Genomic DNA, 20,562 nt, shown 5'->3' on the forward strand with positions numbered 1-20,562 from the left:
ACCTCAGACCTACATTGTCCTCATCCCTGTTTCAGCAGCCCAGCTCCCCCCACTCTGAGGGTCTGTGTTTCTCCTGAAAGCTCATATCTTTTGCCTCAGTCCTAAGCTGGGCACAGCCCTTGCTCCTTGAGGGTCTGTCTTACTACTCTCCCAGCACCTCTTGCTGGCAGTTTGTTCTTTCCCCTGCTGAGTCAGGGCCCTGCAGGGACTTTCTTACTCCCTGCAGTGTTTGTGGACATCTGCCAACCACCTGAAGCCATCTCCCCCTTTATAAGGCTTTGGTACCTTCCCTTAAGCCCAGCTGGCCAATAGATAATCAGTCCAGGTGCATTGGTCCCCACTCCCTTCTAAAGGGGCAATCATCCTGTGACTATGTCCCACACTGGACCTGATGTGCCTAGACACCTTTTAATGGATATAAAATAAACAGCACTCATCAATACCTACAGGGTCTCCATTAGAGGAGATGCAGGTCCATTCAGTTAGGTGGAGATGTTACTTCCTTGTAGTTTTGCATCATTTCATCTTACCTTGAAAGTGAAAGTGTCAGGAATCTACAGATGGAAAAAAGAACAAATCAGAAACAATTAGCTTGATATTAAGCCCAAAGGACTTGTTTTAGTTTATTTGTCTCCTTTTAATATGTGCTGCTTTCCTGATGGAATGTTGCTGCCTTTACCTTTTAAAGTAAGGCATCCAGCCTCCAGCAACCTTCACAATAGATCAGTAAAATCCTCCTCGTTAAATCCTCTTTAACAAGTGAAGGCCAGAATAGTTTGACAGACCTGACAGTCTTCTCTTCACACATTGGATCCCAAAGAGATGTTGGACTGTCATCTAAAGCGTGGCTTTTTAACTGGCCCTTTCTGTGTGAACGCTGGTCCCCAAGACATTCTGGAGTTGATGGCAGGAGATGCTGAGATAAGTCCCAGGAGTCTTGCCTGTGTGAATGAGGAGGTTCTAGAATGCGAGACTGAGTTGATGAAATGGATCATTGGCTAGAGGTTAGCCAGAATAGTTTGGGTTTTGCCTTCAGTTCAGACATGAAGTTAACGAGAAACTATCAAGTTGTGTGTCCCTATTTTTCCATAGGGCTCCAGTGAGGTGCAGGTTAGAGAAACTGAGAACTGAGTAATCACGGAAGATCCAGGTTAGTTGGAACACAAGTTTCTCTGTCCTCTAACAAGTTTCCTACAATGAGGGTAATGTTAATTTACTCTTTTTATCTCTACTATTGCTTTCTGTGTTTCCTGTACATATGTTTTCTCTTCCTTTGCTATGGTGACTAAAGACTGGGACAAACATTTAAACTTATCTTCTGTTAAGATAAAGAGAAAGCATTGCTTGCAAATACAGTAAACAGAAAGACAAACAGCCTCATTTGGTCTGCCCCTGAGATGTACTTCACTAAATAGATGCATGAGGGACATCAGAAGCTCCACTCTACCATGAACAGTTTATAACCAGAACCAAATGGCTATGGAGGGATCTATAAAGCACAGGTGATCAGAAAATGAAAATCCAGCAAAAAAAAAACAAAAACCCAGGAGGAAAACTTGCACATTGCTCTCTTCCCCCCCCCCACCTCCATTTCCCAACCAGCTCTCACTTAAAAAATGAACAGAATATGGAGCACAAGGCAGCAGCTTCAAGGAAGGTGGTGGCAGAAAGGGACAGAACACATCCTAGCTGAGTAATCCATGCAAATGGCATTGTCTTTGTCCCCCTTCAGTGGCTAGACTATGTATAGAACTTTTTTAGCCAATGGACCCAAGTCCTGTTAAGTCACTGGTTCTCAAACTTTTGTACTGGTGGCCCCTTTCACACAGCAAGCCTCTGAGTGTGACCCCCTACTAAATTAAAAATACTTTTTAATATATTTAACACCATTATAAATGCTGGAGGCAAAGCGGGGTTTGGGGTGGAGGCTGACACCTCGTGACCCCCCATGTAATAACCATGCGACCCTCTGAGGGGTCCCAACCTCCAGTCTGAGAACCTCTGTGTTAAGTCAACCCGCAGCCATAGGTGCCTACTCCATGGGTGCTCCGGGGCTAGAGCACCCACGGGGAAAAAATGATGGGTGCTCTGCACTCACCGGCAGCCTCACCCACTTCCCTGGTGTCTCCCATCCGCTGGCGGCCCCACAGATCAGTGCCTCCACCATCTGTCTCCATGCCTCCCACCTGCCACAAACAGCTGTTTCGTGGTGTGCAGGAAGGCTGGGAGGGAGGGGGGAGAAGTGAGGACACAGCTCACTTGGGGGGAGGCGGTGGAACTGGGTGGGAAGTGATGAGGAGGCAGGAAGAGTGGGGCGGGGCCTTGGGAGAAGGAGTGGAGTGGGGGCGGGGCCTGGGGCAGATCCAGAGCACCCCCCTGGCAGTTTGAAAAGTCAATGCCTGTGCCCGCAGCTGCTTACACTTTTACTTAGATTGTAAACTCTTATGGGCAGGGACCTTCTTGTTCTGTTTGTACAGCACCTAGCACAATGGGATCCTGGCTCATGACTGGGGCTTATAGGTATCACTATAATTAAGCCTTGTTTAGAATGAAAAGTGTGAACCCCCAATTTGTGTGGGAGAGAAGTGAATTGAGTATTGAAATGGGAATTTGTACTCCATCATGAAGGGGTTGTTCAGAGGTACGGGTGGCACCAATTCTTTAGCCTGCAAAGTCTGACCAGGATCTAGGGATCCAAAGAGAAGATTTAGGAGATGTGCATGATACTGACCAGAGACAGTGAAAGCAAGAGTGTAGGAAAAAGTTTTAAGTAGGGCTGTCAAGCAATTACAAAAAGTAATCACGATTAATCACACTGTTAAACAATAGAATATTATTTATATGAATATTTTTGGATGTTTTCCACATTTTCCAATATATTTATTTCACTTACAACACAAAATACAAAGAGTACAGTGCTTACTTTATATTTATTTTTCATTATAAATATTTGCACTGTAAAATAAATAATATTTTTCAATTCACTTAATACAAGTACTGTAGTGCAATCTCTTTATCATGAACTTACAAATGTAGAATTATGTACAAAAAAGTAACTGCATTCAAAAATAAAAAATGTAAAACTGTAGAGCCTACAAGTCCACTCAGTCCTACTGCTTGTTCAGCCACTCACTCAGATAAACAAGTTTGTTTACATTTGCAGAAGATAATGCTGCCTGGTTCTTGTTCACAATGTCACCTGAAAGTGTGAATCGGATGTTCACATGACACTGTTGTAGCTGGCATTGCAAGATATTTACATGCCCGATGCGCTAAAGATTCATTTGTCCCTTCATGCTTCAACGACTCTTCCAGAGGACATGCATCCATGCTGATGATGGGTTGTGCTCGATAACGATCCAAAGAAATAAAGACCAAAGCATGTTCACTATCATCATCCGAGTCAGATGCCACCAGCAGAAGGCTGATTTTCTTTTTTGGTGGTTCAGGTTCTGTAATTTCCGCATTGGAGTGTTGCTCTTTTAAGACTTCTGAAAGCATGCTCCACACCCTGTCCCAATCAGATTTTGGAAGGCACTTCAGATTCTTAAATCTTAGGTCGAGTGCTGTAGCTATTTATAGAAATCTCACATTGGTACCTTCTTTGCGTTTTGTCAAATCTGAAGTGAAAGTGAACAACATGCTGGGTCATCATCCGAGACTGCAATAACACGAAATATATGGCAGAATGCGGGTAAAACATAGAGCAGGGGACATATAATTCTCCCCTAAGAAGTTCAGTCACAAATTTAATTAACGCATTATTTTTTTAACGAGTGTCATCAGCATGTCCTCTGGAATGGTGGGAAAAGCATGACGAGGCATATGAATGTTTAGCATATCTGGCATGTAAATTACCTTGCAATGCCGGCTACAAAAGTGCCATTCAAATGCCTGTTCTCACTTTCAGGTGACACTGTAAATAAGAAGCAGGCAGTATTATCTCCCATAAATGTAAACTAACTTGTTTCTCTTAGTGATTGGCTGAACAAAAAGTAGGACCGAGTGGACTTGTAGACGCTAAAGTTTTACATTGTTTTGTTTTTGAGTGCAGTTATATAACCAAAAGCAAACAAAAAAACCCTACATTTTTAAGTTGCGCTTTCATGATAGAGATTGCACTATGGTACTTGTATGAAGTGAATTTAAAAATACTATTTCTTTTGTTTATCATTTTTATAGTGCAAATATTTGTAATAAAAATAATATAAAGTGAGTACTGTACACTTTGTATTCTGTGTAACTAAAATCAATATTTGGAAATGTAGAAAAGGATCCAAAATATTTAATAAATTTCAGTTGGTATTCTATTAACAGTGTGATTAAAACTGCGATTAATCATGATTAATTTTTTTGAGTTAATCACGTGAGTTAACTGCGATTAATCAACAGCTCTAGTTTTAAGCATTTCATAAGAAACACCTGCTTGTAAATGTCACATGTGGATATCATGTCAGAGTCCCATAATCAGAATTATACTCTGCTTTTCCATTTCAGGTCCTCTTTGTGTGAAAAGGTCTCCAAGGACTCTGCAGATATAAATTAAGCCTCACAACTCATTCTGTCAAACAGGATCATTATTACTCCCCTATTTTACAAATGAGGAAGCTGTGACTTACCTGTGGTCACGTGGCAATACAGTGGCAGAGGAAGAACTCAGCAGTCTGGACTCCAGGCCCCTTCCTTGATGCACCACATACACACGCTCGCCTTCTTACACTTCACAGTGATTTATCTTTAGGGATCTGCCAGCACTGTGATGATAACTCAGGTCATTCCCAGACATGGCAGACCAGAAGCCAGAGGGCCTATGATTAAGGCTACATTTTAGTCATGGGTATTTTTAGTAAAAGTCATGAACAGGTCATGGGCAGTAAACAAAAATTCACGGCCCGTAACCTGTCCATGACTTATACTATATACCCCTGACTAAACCTTGGCGGGGGAGGAGAGAGGGGCAGTGGTGCTGTGGGTGCTCATGAGGGGCAGCTCAGGGGTGCCACGGGTGCTCAGGGAGGGGGCACTGTGGGTGCTCAGGAAAGGGCAGCCTGGGTGGTGCTGCAGGTGCTTGGAGGGCACAGTCTGGGGGGCACGGGGAGATGGTAGGGCTGGTAGGCTTCCTACCCAGCTCCTTGAGGCTCCCTGGAAGTGATGACATGTCCCTACTCCCTCCCTCAGCTCCTAGCTCTGCACACTGGCCCCCCAAGTGCTGGCTCTGCAGCTCCCATTGGCCAGGAACCAGAGCCAAAGGGAGCTGCGGGGGCAGAGATAGCCCGTGGAGCTAGGAGCTGAAGGAGGGAGGGACACGGTGCTGCTCCCAGGGAGCGGCCCCAAGTAAGCATCGCCCAGAGCCCTCACCACCTCTCATGCCCCAACCCCCTGCCTGCTCCCACACCTAAACTCCTACTGCTGCTGGGCACGAAGCGGGGGTGGGGAGGTGCGGTGGCCCAAGACTGCCCCAGCAGCAGCTGGTGCAGCTGGCCCAGGCGCTGCCCGAGCTGCTTAGGCAGTCCCTGGGCCAGCCACACCAGCCACTGCAGAAATCACAGAGGTCCCCGAAAGTCACAGAATCCGTGACAAATTTGCAGCCTTACCTGTGATTCTGATACCCGTCTATGGTGTTACATGGCCCTCATTACTGTAGTATCTGAACACTTCTTAGTCTTTAATATATTTATCCTCACAACACCCCTGTGAGGTAGAGAGCTGTGTACCAAATACCATTGTGCTAGTCCAATACAGTAGAACCTCACAGTTATGAACAGGAATGGAGGTTGTTCGTAACTCTGAACAAAAGTTTACAACACCTTTGAAACTTTGCTATGCAGAAGAAAAATGCTGCTTTTAACCATCTTAATTTAAATGAAACATACACAGAAACAGTTTTCTTACTGTGTCAAATGTTTTATTTTTAAATTTCTCTGTTTTTTAGTCATTTACGTTTAACACAGTACTGTACTGTATTTGCTTTTTGTATTCCTCTCTCTGCTGCTGCTGCCTGATTGCATACTTCCAGTTCCAAAGGAGGTGTGTGGATGACTGGTCAGTTCGTAACTCTGGTGTTCATAACTCTGAGGTCCTACTGCGTACATAATATTTCCAAAGGGACTGTATTGGTTTCCCAGGTACTGTTATGCCTGTAAGAAATACTAGATAACCAAGTCTTACTAATACTCTCTGAAAAGAGAGGGAAGTGCCCAATGTGACTTAGAAAAAAATGGAGTGCTGTTATAGCCAAAGAAGTGACATTTTGGAGGGATCAAATTTGCTTAGCTGGCCAATCAAAAGAAGAATTTTTCTAACGCCCACTACCCCAGCATCTTAAAATACAGCCATGTTCTTTTTGCCTCCCCAGTAATAAAGATTCTGCACTTTGAATGCAGCAGACAATGTTGTTAATATGAGAGGCAGGAGAGAATCCAGTTCACTCTGCCTGTAGCTGTATGGGCTCGGCAGGGCAGGGAGGAGTAAAGGAGTTTGTTCATAAGGGCAGCGGCTATAACTCAAAGATGCAGGCAGCAGACGATTAGAGGCTGCCATTTTTATAGCCACTTTTCCGATCTTAATTGCAATTTTAAGTGGTGGTTAATAAAAATGATACAAAATAAACAAACTGAGCCTTGCCTAATTAAGCCACTTTACTGAATGCAACAGGCCAAATTTATCCTTGCTCTAATTCTACTGAAGTCAGTAGTGTTGCACTAGGGATGAAGTTGATCCTGTATTATATTCCTTTTAAGTTGTTTCAAGTGCTAACATGCAGTACTGACAACCTTGTTTCCTAGTACATTGGCCAAGAAATGCTGACCCAGTCCCCGGATAGTCCTCATAAGCTGATTCACAGTCGCCCCTGGAAAACTTTATTTTACAGTCCCTGCTTTTATTCCAGGTAAAATAGCAGTAAGACCCTCCACTGGCTAGAGAAGGGAAGCATAAAAGCTACAGTGAAAATGTCCGAGTACTCAGTGGCCAGGTAACAATACAGAGCCTTTCATATGTATGTCCCTGGTTTATATGCAGTCCACAGCGGCAGAGACAGAAAACTATTATTGCTGGATGGTTGCTTATTCCCTGTATGAAATGAGCTGGTGGACTCCTAATGGAAAATTGCAGCAAAGAATGGGCCACGGAGACTGAACGCTTCTCCCAGCCCTTGAAGTGACTCTGCCTAGGTAGAGGATAATGCATGTTGGTGGGACAGCATGGGGGATGATTACAGAGATGCTGCCCATGCCAGTACCTGTTCTGTGGATAGACATAGGGCTTTACATTCAGAAGTCAGAATCAACTCTCCTACCCTCTGAGGAGATAAAATGGGGGAGCCTCCGAGGGATAGGCAGCCTAGCACAGGAATAAGCCAGGGTGCAGAGAAGAGGTCCTTGGGATGAAATCAGAGGGTCTGATCAAGGTTCTGTGAAATTTGGGCCTGAGTCTCCTGATCCACCAGCCTATATCAGTTGTGCAGGCCTGTCCCACTTAGGGGACAAAGCTGCAGAGATGGGGCCCTGGGAACCTCATAGGATATCTTCCTCATTGCACAGCATTTTCCAGGGAAGGGCACGATCTGAGTCATATGCTTGGAACATTTCTTCTCACCTGGCTGTAACTGATATTTTAAAACCCAATTGCTTCAGATTAGAGATAGCATATGTTCCTCAGAGAGGACTCCCTCCAGGCCACATATGATATTTTAAAATCATACATCCTGGGATAACGAAAAATTGGAAGAGGATCTGAAAATAATCAGTTGAAAACCTCTCCTCCCCACCCCATTAATACAACAAGTAAATGGCTGAACAGATTTTCATGCACATTCTCTCTTGCTTTCAGGGATGAGATCAAGCACAAAATGTTTCAAACCAAAAGTAAGATTTTCCTTAGAGAGTTGTAAGCAAGTGAAAGTTAGATTTTAGAAATGAAAGCTCCCCCGAGGGAAAAGATGGTCTCGTGGCTGAATCAGAGGATTGAGAGTCAACAGACTTGGATTTAATTCCTGGCTCTGTACAGACACACTCTGTGACCTCTGGTAAATTGATTAACTTCTTTGTCTCAGTTTTCCCATCTGTAAAACTAGCACCTCTCTGCTATAAATGATGGTGCACACTAATCATATAAGTTATAGCTAATGCACTCAGGGCTGCCCAGGGGGGAAGGGGAGGGCAAGTGGGGCAATTTGCCCCGGGCCCAGCAGGGGTCCCCATGAGAATATAGTATTCTATAGTATTGCAGCTTTTTTTTTTATATGAAAGGGGCCCCCAAAATTGCTTTGCCCCAGGCCCCCCGAATCCCCTGGTTGGCCCTGATGACACTATCACATATTCCTGTAAAGAGACACACATAAGCCTTGTCCACACTTGTCCTTAATGTGCTGATATATGCATTTAAAACTTGTTCTGCATCACCCTCTAGTGACTGAAAAGGGCAAAACAGATTCAGTGGCTGGCTCCTGTGAATCTCTCAGTTGCTGCAGCACACAAAGAGCCTAAAATCCCTCTGTGCTCCCGTTCAGAAGTGCATCGCTGTTAGGGTGACCAGACAGCAAATGTGAAAAATCAGGACATGGGCTGGGGGGATAATACGAGTCTATATAAGAAAAATATCCTAAAATTGAGAAAAGGAACAGGAGTCCTTGTGGCACCTTAGAGACTAACACATTTATTTGAGCACAAACTATAAATGTGTTAGTCTCTAAGGTGCCACATATCAGAGGGATAGCCATGTTAGTCTCGATCTGTAAAAGCAGTAGAGTGTCCTGTGGCACCTTATAGATTAACAGACATATTGGAGCATGAGCTTTTGTGGGTGAATACACACTTTGTCGGATAAGGTGCCACAAGTACTCCTATTCTTTTGTAGATACAGACTAACATGGCTGCTACTCTGAAACCTAAAATTGGGATTGTTCCTATAAAATCGGGACATCTGGTCACCCTAATCGCTGTCCACCTGCTGCCAGCCTTGAATAAGCAATACTAGAAGAAATAGGCATCCAGCATCAGCCCTCTGCTCAAAATGAATTATTGCTTTTAAATAGGACTGCATGCTTCAGCCGTCCATCTGTCTACTTTCCCTACAAATATGTCTGAGCTGTCTTCCCCACTGCTCTTTATGGATGGACCACTCACTTCAAGCCAATACCTTCTCCACTTCAAATCCTTTCTCAAGGGCCATTACAACTGAGATGCCTGTAGGGAATTGCCAGTTGATAATGCAATAGGGATTGCCAATCTAAATAAAACAGGTATTTTACAGTAATTAAAAATATCTCTAAGTGTCTTAAAGTTGCAAAACTATGCTCAGAGCTAATCTACATAACCATTGTTACCTTTATCACCTTCTCCCATCCCCTCCTTTTGTTGGTTATATTCACTTGTAGGTCTTGTCTTAAAACAGACTGGGCTCTCTTTGGGGCAGGGACCACATCTTTCCACATTCATACAGTCCCTAACACAACCCTGGCACACTGACCATGCTGCAAATACATCATAATAACAACACAACAGTATCCAACTGAGACTGCAGGGGGAATGTAGATAGGCACAAGACCTACTCAGATGAAAAACTCCAGGGGATCATCAATGAACACAAATGATGAGGAGGACACTGGCTTCACGTCTGACGTGAGAAATGGCATTTCCAGAACCACAAGGCCCTCTTGCTTGAGTTCAAAGGCAGCAGGAAGAGCACCACCTAGTGGAAGTTCACACAATGCCAAACCAATAGCCACCAAGTGGCCCGACCTCACCAAGGACTGGTTGGAATGAGGGTTTGCTGTACATTACCTATGCTCTGGTATCAGGGGTGAGGAGCACAAGAGCTGCTTTGTGCTGAATGAGTGCTCTGTGGTGGTGATAAATTGAGCACAGTGGGAATCAGTGTATAGAACCACACAGCTGTAGGGCTGGAAGGGATCTCGAAAGGTTATCTAGTCCAGTCCCATGTGCTGAGGCAGGACCAAGTATACCTAGATCATTCCTGACAGGTGTTTGTCCAAACTGTTCTTAAAAGCCTCCATTGGTGAATTCCACAACCTCCCATGGAAGCCTATTCCAGTATCTAATAGTCCTTGCTAGCATGTTTTTCTAATATCTAACCTAAATCTCCCTTGCTGAAGATTAAGTCCATGACTTGTCTTACTTTCTGTGGACCTGAGCAACAACTGATCGCCATCCTTTCTATAACAGGTCTGAACATCTGAAGACTGTTGTCATGTCTCTCCTCTGTCTTCTTTTTGCAAGACTAAACTTGCCCAGTTTTTTTAACCTCTCCTCAAAAGTCAGGTTTCGATGCCTTTTATCACTTTTGTTCTCCTCTGGACTCTCTCCAATTTGTCCTCATTTTTCTTAAAATGTGGTCCCCAGAACTGGACACAGTTCTCCAGCTGAGGCCTTACCACTGTCAAGCAGAGCAACACAATTACTTCCCATGCCTTACACACAACACTCCTGTTAATATACCCCAGAATTACTTTAGGTTTTTTTCAACTGCATCACCTTGTTGACTCATATTTAAATAGCGATCCACTATAACTCCCAGATCCCGTCCAGCAGTACTTCTGCCCATTTTGTAGTTGTGCATTTGACTTTTTCTTTCTAAGTGTAGTGCTTTGCACTTGTCTTTATTGAATTTCATCTTTTTTATTTCAGACCAAAGTTATTTTGCATTCTAATCCTGTCCTCCAAAGTGCTTGAAACCCCTCCCAACTTGGGGTCATTTGCAAATTTTATAAGCATACTCTCCACTCAATTATCCAGGTCATTAATAAAAATATTGACTAGTACTGGACCATGTAATGGACCCCACTAGATACATCTCCTCCAGTTTGACAGCAAGCCATTGATAACTACTCTTTGAGTACAGTCTTTCAACCAGTGTTGCAACCACCTTATAGTAACTACATCAAGAGAACATTTCCCCAGTTTGCTTGTGAGAACGTCATATGGAACTGTATCAAAAGCCTTACTAAAATCAAGATATACCATTGTCCAGGTTGGGTACATTACAGCTTTCCCATCTCCGCCAGTTATCAGGAAACTTCCAGCCACTACGTACGCCAGTTCTGGACATGGATCCCACTGGATGCTGTTGACACTGTCGTTAAAATGTTGGCAGCCTGTCTCCACTAGTGTTCCCACTGTTGAGCTGCACTGGTGCCAGTTCACTGGTGAGAGAATCAGAAAATCACAGATGTTGTAAAATGGTGACACTTCCCTCCCTCATAGGTGCTTGGGTGGGGTGTGTGTGTGTGTTGCTTCATTAGTTTTGCAAAGAGCTTTGAGAACTGGATGGAAGCATGTGGCAAAAATACTGTTCTAAAGTTCCTGTAGTTAAACAGTTAAACTGTGCTTTAATCTAGGCACAAGCAACACTGGGACCACGAGGAAGTTGTCTTAAAATGAGAGAAAACACCTTTTCTTGAGGGAGGAGAGGTGGTCTGGAATAAAGAAGCACTGGCCTGAACTTCCCCTGCATGTGACTACGATGTTTGGACTAAGAACCCTCCACCATGCCATGCCATGCCATGCCACCCCATCTGAGGTCTGCTCTTCCCTGCTATGCCCTGTCTTCTGCTTCAGCTATTGGGAAGAGTCTATGATGGAGAGGTCTCAGAAGGACAGGCAGACCTGCTGCACTGTTTACGGTCTTCACCTCTCCCTGCCCTGGCCTTCCCTTGAGTCAACACTTGCCATGTGCAGTGGCTGGCTCTGACCTCAGGGTAGGGCATGGGGAGCAAGTTTGGAGCCTAAACACCTTTGAGGCTCTGTCCCCAGGTGCCTAATACATATACCCATCCCCAGGGTCTTTCTGGGAGGTAGAACAGGGGTTCTTAACCTTTTACTTTCTGAGGCCCCCACCAACATGCTATAAAAACTACACAGCTCACAACAACGTTTTTCTGCATATCCAGTAGATTAAAAGCCAGGGCCAGCGTTATAGGGTTGCCAACTTTCTAACTGCACAAAACTGAACACCCTTTCCCCACCCCTCCCCGAGGCCCCACCCTTTCTCTGAGCCCCTGCCCCCACTGACTCCAGCCCCCTTCCCTCCGGTTGCTCACTCTCCCCTACCCTCACTCACTTTCACCAGGCTGGTTCAGGGGGTTAGAGTGCGGGCTCTGGAGTGGAGCCAGAAATGAGGAATTCAGGGTGCAGAAGAGGGCTTCGGGCTAGGACTGGGGGTTGGGTGCAGGACGGCGTTCCGACCTGGGGCAGCGGGTTGGGGTGAGGGTCTGGGAGGATGTTAGGGTGAAGGAGGGGGTCCGATCTGGGGTAGGGGGTTCACAGTGTGGACTCTGGCTGGGCAGCGCTTACCTCAGGTGGCTTTTGGTCAGCAGCAAGCTCCCTGCCTGCCCTGGCTCTGCACTGCTCCTGGAAGTGGCTGCCAAGTCTGGTTTCTAGGTGGAGGCACCATCACCATTAGCTGCAGTTTCTGGCCCACGGGAGCTGTGGAGGCAGTGCTCAGGGCGGGGAGCAGCACATGGAGCTTCCCTGATCACACCTGTGCTTAGGGACCGTAGGGACATGCCGGTTGCTTCCAGGAGATGTGTGGAGCCAGGGCGCCTGCCTTAGCCTTGCTGTGCCGCAGATTGGACTTTTAATGGCCACCTGGACTTTTAATGGTCCCTGACTATAGCCACCACGGTCCCTTTTCAGCTGGGTGTTCTGGTTGAAATCTGGATGTCTCATAAACCTGCAGCATTAGAGGGTGGCAAATAGGGCAACTGCCCAGGGCCCCACACCATCGGGGGTCCCGCAATTAAGTTGCTCATGCTTCAGCTTTCTTCCCCATGCCCCAGCGAGTCTGACGCCAGGCCCACTCTCTGGTTTATTTTGATGGAGCCCCAGAAACCTGCTCACGTTTCCCCCCGGGGCCCTGGGAGAGAACTGCTGAGTTAGCATAAATGCAAAATATTGCCCCTCCCCCAGGTTAAGTCAGTTTCTCTCCTCCTCGCCTCTGACCCAGGGGAGAAGGCAGGGCCGGAAACCTGGGGGAGGGGCTCGCGGGGGTCCTGGCGCTGCAAGGTGGGGACAGCACAGAGCAGGGGCCGGCTGCCCAGAGTCGGGGTGCGGTCCGGAAGCGGGGCTGAATGGGATCCAGACTCGGCACGAAGCAGGGCGCTCAGCGGGGGCGGAGCAGCCCAGCAGGAGGGAACCCCGGAGGGGGCGGGCGCTCCCGGGCCACGGGAGGCGGGGTCGGGACGGAGCTGCCCGCAGTCCCTGTGGGAGGCGCTCGGGGCCGCGTTCGCTCCCCGGAAGCCAGAGCAGGCTGCCCGGTGCGCAGGAGCATGACAGCGCTGCTGGCGAGGCTGCTTCGGCTGCAGCGCTGCAGGTCTGAGCTCGGCTTCCCTTCCAGCGGCCCCGGGGCAGCTCCCTCTTCCCGCCGTGCGCCGCCCCGCCGGCTTCCCGCACCCTCAGCTGCCCGCGACCCCGGCCCTGCACCTCTGCGCTCCGGGCGCGCTCCCCACCTGCACCACCTGTGCTCCCTTGGAGCCCCAGCTCGGCTCGCTCCCGCCCCTTCCTGAGCTTCCAGCCGCACTCCCCCCTCCGGGCGCACGCCTCCCATCCCCTGCAGAGAGCGGGGCAGTGCTGAGGCTTTCCTGCCGGGAGGGAGGGGTGGTACAGTGTTGCCAACTCTTGCAACATGGGGTTTCTTTTTAAAGGCGGTTAGCTCCTTGGGATCTCGGGATTACGCAAGAAATCGCGGTTTTGCGCCTTTTCCCGTTAAAGTGAGTTTCTAGCTCTCCTGATTGTGGAGAAAAGCCTGAAAATGGGGCCTGAGAGTCCCTAAAAGCTCTGAACCCAGGAGGCAAATAAAGAGATCTCGCCCCAATTTTTATACGTGCATATATATATGACTCAATGCCGCACACGTGGATCTGTGAATGTCTGGCGCTATACAAAGTCAACAGGACACTAAGGACCTTCCTCAAGAACTCAATGGGACTATGGAAGACAACACTTTCCCTTCAAGAAAAAACCCTCAATGGCGACTATGGGAAACAACACTAGAAAGTGCAACTCAAGGGCAACTTTGCACAAGTGGCCATCAATGTGCGGGGGCATATACGCAAGGTGATGCACTGTCCCCGCTGCTGGTTCTGCATAGGCTTAACCCCCCTCAGCCAGATAATCACAAGGACTGGATACGGGGGTAACGGGGTACAGGTTCAGGAGTGGAAGCCCTACCATCCAGCCCTATACCCTCCTCTACATGATGACATCAGAGCTGTATAGCTAAGAATAACGACGCACATCTCGACTCGCTAATCCACCTGACCGCGGGATCTACAGTGAGGAAATATCGGGGGATGTCATTCGGACTGGAGAAGTGTGGCCGGGATGGTAGTGAAGAGAGGGAAGGTATGTCCAAGACTGATGCTTTCCTTAATGAGTTGGTCCTTAACTGATAATCTTGGCTTCTATACAAACACTTGGTTAGTCTTATTGAAGATGCGGCAATCAAGGAATTACTTAGGCAGCTTGGGAGGTAGATAATGTGCACTAGTATTGACCACTGATAATGAACTTTCATTCTTGAGTAATTGACAACTTTCCTTTCACCAAAACCATACAAGCTGCAAAAAGAAAGGGCCATTTAACAATGGGCTAAATAATATTCAAAAATAAAAACAGTATCAATTTGGTGCCATCTGTCTAATCTGACTGAAATACTAAAATAAAATTTCCTAAGGCTCTCAATTAATCACCAGTTAACTCATGCAAATAACTCAAAAAAATTATTCACGATTAAAAACATTAATTGAAAATTAAATCAACGGTTTTTAAATTCCACTATTACACAATAGAATACCAACTGAAATTCATTCATTATTTGATGTTTTTCCTCATTTCAATTATATTGATTTCATTTACAATACAGAATACAAAGTGTAACGCTAGCTCACTTTCATATTATTATTTTTATACAAATATTGAACTGTAAAAATGAATAAAAAGAAAACAATAATTTTTCAATCATTTCAACAAGTATGTAGTGCAGACCCTTCCATGGGATGGTACACGGAACCACGAAGTAGCCTGAGGGTGCTGCATTGGGATCCTACCAGTGCTGGAAAGGGCTGGACACAAGCAGCAGCACTGAGCACACTGGATCACAGCACAGCACACACACAGGCACAAGCCTAGAGCACCAGTCTCCACTGAAGCAAGGGTCTACCTACAACTAAGAGGACCAAGGTGCAGACTGTCATGAGAGGCCTCAGAGACAAGTCCAACACATAGTGGCAGGATGTAAGGATGCAGGCAGGAAACACACACGTGAACGGACACCAAGTGGCTTGGCATATGTGTACAGGAACATTCTGCACTAGCGGTATGGGCTAGACCCCCTAGACCAGATGGAGCCCATTCCACAGAAGTTTGGAGAGCAGGCTAAGATCTGTGGACGTTCAGATCCCAGACGGACAGGCAGTACTGGCCAAATCAACCAGAGCATCGTGGTAATAGACAAGAGCAGAAGACAGCAGTGGTGAAGAATAGCAGGCAAGTGACAGCAACATCAGGAAGAAGAATATAGACTGAGAAGTACCAGGGCCTGAAAGAAGGAACTAGAAAAGGGATTGACAATGTAAGCCAAAGTGGTCCCCAGTGGGTGGTGGTAGGAGCACTCGGGGCTGTGACTCCTAAGCTGGGTGAGCGGCTCCAACAGATCCCAGGAACAACATCAGAGCTCTCTGTCCAGAAGAGTGCAGTGCTAGGAACAGCTAAGATACTGCGCAGAACCCTCAAACTCCCAGGCCTCTGGTAGAGGACCCGAGGTTGAGGAAGACACATACCACCCATAGGGGTGAGAGGGGAATTTTTTTTATTTTTATTTTTTTATATATATATAAAATCTCATGTGTTTTTGAGTGCTTGAGGTTTGGCAATACTGCTGCTATTGCAGTGACAGGGTTACAAAGAAAATCTAGGAGTAGGCACATGGGAGACTTTGACACTGAGCAGAGGGCAGCTTCTTCTCCAGCAGAGAAACCTCAGGTAATCCCAGGCAACCTTGTCTTAGGGACAAAGGTGTTAAGAAATGGCAGTGGTTAAATTTCACCACCTGAACCATACTTAAGCCACCACCACCCTGGTTTGAGTTATTATTTAGGTTGTACCTAGAGCAATCTCATTGTGCTAGGCACTGTACAAATATATAACCAAGAACAGCCCTTGCCCTGGAGGTCTAAGTACTATTGGATCCAGTGTTACTGGAGTCTTTCATCAGCAGTAAACTTCTCTCCCACTTTGTTTTTAAAATGAAGAGTAATGCAAGTTTAACCTCTTTATGGAGAGATTATAGGCAGTCTCCTTTGTACAGTCAGCAGTCTTTGCTATATAAACTACTTTCAGTGATACTTTTATAACCAAAGTGCTTTATGAAATGCAGCTGCTTCTGGGGTGGGAGGGTGGCAGCACAGCACAGTATAACATCAGTGCTTACTCTTTTGTTGCAGGAGAAGTGCTTCAGGTAAACAGCTTCTGGGATTGTCCTCCCTGAACAATGACATCCTATCGCAGTCCTGCCGGAACTATCGAGCAGTGCTGTGCACTGAGCTGACAAAGCCATTGATTATTAGGAACCTCCCATCCCCTTCTCTGCAGCTCCATGAGGTACTGTGATTGAAATGTGCAGAATTGCTGTTTATTTCAAATAATCTGATATCCCTTAGCTGGCAAACCCACCTACATCCCTGTGTCTCAGGCTCACAGCCTTGGAGTCCTTTGCTAGTCCTCTTGTTTTTCTTCCTCTACACCAATGCTATTGGTAAATCCTGCCAGTTTTTCCTCTTAGACATTTCCAAGATCTGCTCTTCCTCTTCAGCATCTGCCCACCCCTGATTTTGTGCCCTGATCATCTCTCACTTTTACTACAGCATCCTCCTCCTCACTTAGTCTCCCTCACTCTCTCCTCACTGTCATCCACAATCCAAAATCCATTTCCCATTCCGGTCTTGGTCTGTCTTGACCTTTTACACTGCAAGCTCTTCAAAACAGAGACTGTTTATACGGTACCTAGCACAATGGAGCCTCTAGATTCTACTGCAGTAATAATACAAGAATTTTTTCATCCGTAGAGTTCAACGCACTTTACAAAGGAATCAGTATCATTATCTCCCTTTTATATATGAGGAAGTGGAGGCGAAACTGATTTGCCCAAAGTCACTCAGCAGACTAGTGGCAGAGCTGGGATTAGAATGCAGAGCTCCTGAGTCCCAGTCTAGTGCTCCAGCCATTAGGCCACGCTTCTTCCCTAAATTATAAGAGCTTTAAAGATGAAGGTTGTGTGTGGACTAGAAAGGAGAAGAATTCAGTAAGAAAGGATGGTTTGGGACTTTAAAACAACTACTGGGTCAAAGGCTGAGTGATTTTATCTGAGTGCCTTCCCATCTGAGTCTCAGGTTCCCTGTCTGTACTATGGTGGCAATCCATACCTCACAGAGCTGGTGAGAGGCTTATTTCATGGTTGTACTGCACTTTGATCAAGGAAAGCCCAAGTTCTAATTATTATTTTATCAGCACTAGGATCAGGTAAAACAAGGTGAAAATCCATAGTCCAATGCTTAGTGCTTGCGTGTACACATATAACGTATTATGTGATGGCACAGAGAAGCCCATTGAAATGAACAGCTGATAACAAAACTGTGCAATCAGGGTCCAGACACCCCAGTATCAATTGAATCAATTGATTGTATAGAATTTTATTGTACTGTAAAAGTGTATTGAGTGAGGTATCGTAAGAACTGGTGACATACTAGTCATGAATAGCATTGCGTAATGTGTACGGATGGTGTGTAAACAGTTATGTATGTGTGCTAGAAACATGTTCCTAAAAATCTGTTCTGGGGGCAGACTCTTTGGAGGCAGTAAATGTAATAATTTCTGTGGGCATCCAGTGAGAGGGACTGGACGCAACAGAGACGTCTCTGGGGAACTTGGGAACTGGGGTTCGCTGGCTGTTCCCTGCAAGGCCAGGTTAAGATTGTCAATCTCAAAGAGTTGGCTGGTGAGGTTGACGGATGCTTGTGGTAGGGTGCTGACGCCTAGTCCAAGCTCCAGCAAAGCTGTCTTGCTAAGGCAGAAGTAACACAGTGGCTGACAGTTCTGGGTGCGCTGAGGAGAGTGTCAAAGAAATAAGTTTGTTAAAAGAATAGTAAAGTAGTACATAATAGAAAAGTATCCTGAGATAGTAACTGCTGTTCAGTGGATACTATCTTCCACCAAAACACTGGGGGCCAATGCCTCCACTGGTGTAAATCTGCATAGCTCCAATAAAATCAATGGTACTACCATGGTTTATACCAGCTGAGGATCTGGTCTGTGCCTCAGAAAACATGGCAGTCTTTTGAGAGAGGGATGGGCCAGTGGGTTGGGTTCTGGCCTGGGACTAGAAGAACTGCGATTTGATTTCCTGCTCTGCCACAGACATACTGTGTGGCCTTGGGTAAGTCACTCAGCTTCTTTGTGCCTGAAGTCCCCTTCTGTATAATGGGGATAATAGCCTTGCCCTCCCTCCCAGGGGTACTGTGAGGAGAAACTCATGAAGCATTGTAATGTGCTCAGATACTGTGGTAATGGGGACTATGGAAATACCTGCGAAAGGGGAGAGCTATTTTAAAATGCCAGTGCAGTGAAGTCATCTGTTTAAAATGTTTCTACTGCTTGAAAGTTTCCATTCTCTCTTGCAGGTCAGGGTTGGCGTCCATTACTGTGGAGTAAATTTTGCAGATATCTTGGCCTGTAAGGGTCTGTACCAGGAGAAGCACTGCCTTCCATTCACTCCTGGTAAGTAGGAGTATGTCTGATCTGTGTTTAATTCTGAGTGAATTTAGTGCTGGGGCAGATTGACCGTGCTGGGGAATAAAGCTATCTAGATAGCCTTTGATGAATTAACACCAATTGGGGTAGTGATTTTGTGTGTCATGAACACCCTGTCCATTAGGAACCAGGCTGAGACCTCCTCACTCATTTAATATAGGCAACTGAAGAGCCAGAAGATGAAAACAAATTGTGGACCTTTCTGACCTTGACTCGAGTCAGACCAGCAGCCTTGAGGTGGACGTCTTCATGTCCTACTGGCTAATTATAAGGAAGAAAATATTTAAATATGTTTTCCAAGACATTCCCAGGTACAAGGGGGTTGGAATGGACTTCCCATTCTTAACACTCACTGTTCCTTTGTCCTTCCACAAAGAGAATGGCCCACAGTAAGGGTGTGTCTACACTACCCACTGGATTGGCAGGTAGTGATCGATTTATTGGGGATTGATTTATCGTGTCTCATCTAGACATGATAAATCGATCCCCAAATGTGCTCCCCGTCGACTCTGGAAGCAGCGCTGACGGGGGAGCGGCGGCTGTTGATCCTGCACCGCGAGGACGCAACGTAAGTCAGTCTAAGTTGATCTAAGATATGTCAGCTTCAGCTACGCTATTCTTGTAGCTGAAGTTGCGTATCTTAGATTGATCTCCCCCCCAGTGGAGACCAGGCCTAAGTGGGATGTGTATTCGCCCAAGCTCTGCCTCCTCGTGGCGATCCATTTCTTGTTTTTGTATACTGTCATGCTGCTCTGGGGAAACTCTCTGTGTATCCCTGCCTCCAACACAGTGCTTAATATGTGCCAGGACTTGCCAGGGCTGAGTGCTGGCACTTCTGGTCTTGCGGCATCAGTTATGAATGTAAAAAATTTTCTTGAGCCCTGGCACCTCTTTTATTACAAATTAAGCTCTGCAACAGTTTTATGGTTAACCACATCCAGCTAACACACTTTCTGCATCTGTCATCTTTAAGTCAGGTTTAGCATCATATAAATGAAAATGTGCTCATTCTACCCTGATGGATTTTCCTAGACAAGACCTCACTATGGCCACCAGTCTCTTATCTCCTGTCAATTATATAGAGCTTTGTATTTTCAAAGGGCTGGGCAGTGCTTATGTAATTAATCCTCATGACAATGCCGGGTGAGAGGTTGGTAAGTATAATGAAACATACTTTACAGATGGGCAGGGTGAGACACACAGAGGCTATCCTTGCCCAAGGTCGCTTGGCAATTCAAAGACAGAACTGGGGTTAGAACTCAGGAATTCATAACACCCACCAATGCAGTCTAGCTTACTATGGTGCCCTTTAAAGCCGTGGCTCCCAACCTTTCCAGACTACTTTACCCCTTTCAGGAGTCTGAGTTGTCTTGCCTTTGTCCCCAAATTTCACCTTACTTAAGAAATACAAAAGTGTCACAGCACCCTGTTACTGAAAACTTGCTTACTTTCTCATTTTTACCATATAATTATAAAATCAATTGGAATAGAAATATTGTACTTGCATTTCAGTGTATCTTACATAGAGCAGTATAAACAAGTCATTATATGAAATTTTAGTTTCACTGACCTCGCTAGTGCTTTTTCTGTAGCCTGTTGTAAAACTAGGCAAATATCTAGATGAGTTGATGTACCCCCTAGAAAACCCCAGCGTTCACCCAGAGGCATAGGCACTGACTTCTGCTCCCGCCAATGACTCCCCTCTGCCCCCGGCCCTGCCCCCCACTCCAACCCCCAAGGC

At 46.0% G+C, this 20,562-nt stretch overlaps 1 protein-coding gene and 1 long non-coding RNA gene across 3 annotated transcripts in view; one reads left to right on the forward strand and one right to left on the reverse strand.

The window, feature by feature from the left end:
* Positions 1 to 999: 999 nt before the first annotated feature.
* On the reverse strand, positions 1,000 to 12,930 carry LOC116839109 (uncharacterized). The gene is made up of 3 exons (XR_004377057.2): positions 12,312 to 12,930; positions 10,980 to 11,161; positions 1,000 to 1,489 (listed from the first exon to the last, which is right to left on the reverse strand). It is a non-coding gene; the product is annotated as an uncharacterized LOC116839109 (long non-coding RNA).
* Positions 12,931 to 13,246: 316 nt separating this feature from the next.
* LOC116839105 (quinone oxidoreductase-like protein 2) overlaps positions 13,247 to 20,562 on the forward strand; it is a 28,687-nt gene continuing 21,371 nt past the window's right edge. For both annotated transcript variants that reach the window (XM_032804796.2, XM_075067909.1), the window contains exons 1-3: positions 13,247 to 13,329; positions 16,460 to 16,616; positions 18,692 to 18,788. In XM_032804796.2, coding sequence (XP_032660687.1) covers positions 13,286 to 13,329; positions 16,460 to 16,616; positions 18,692 to 18,788 — 298 coding nt within the window. In that variant the 5' untranslated portion in view covers positions 13,247 to 13,285. The remainder of the gene's footprint in view (positions 13,330 to 16,459; positions 16,617 to 18,691; positions 18,789 to 20,562) is intronic.

This window comes from Chelonoidis abingdonii, chromosome 7 (assembly GCF_003597395.2).
Source record: "Chelonoidis abingdonii isolate Lonesome George chromosome 7, CheloAbing_2.0, whole genome shotgun sequence".
NCBI lineage: Eukaryota > Metazoa > Chordata > Testudines > Testudinidae > Chelonoidis > Chelonoidis abingdonii.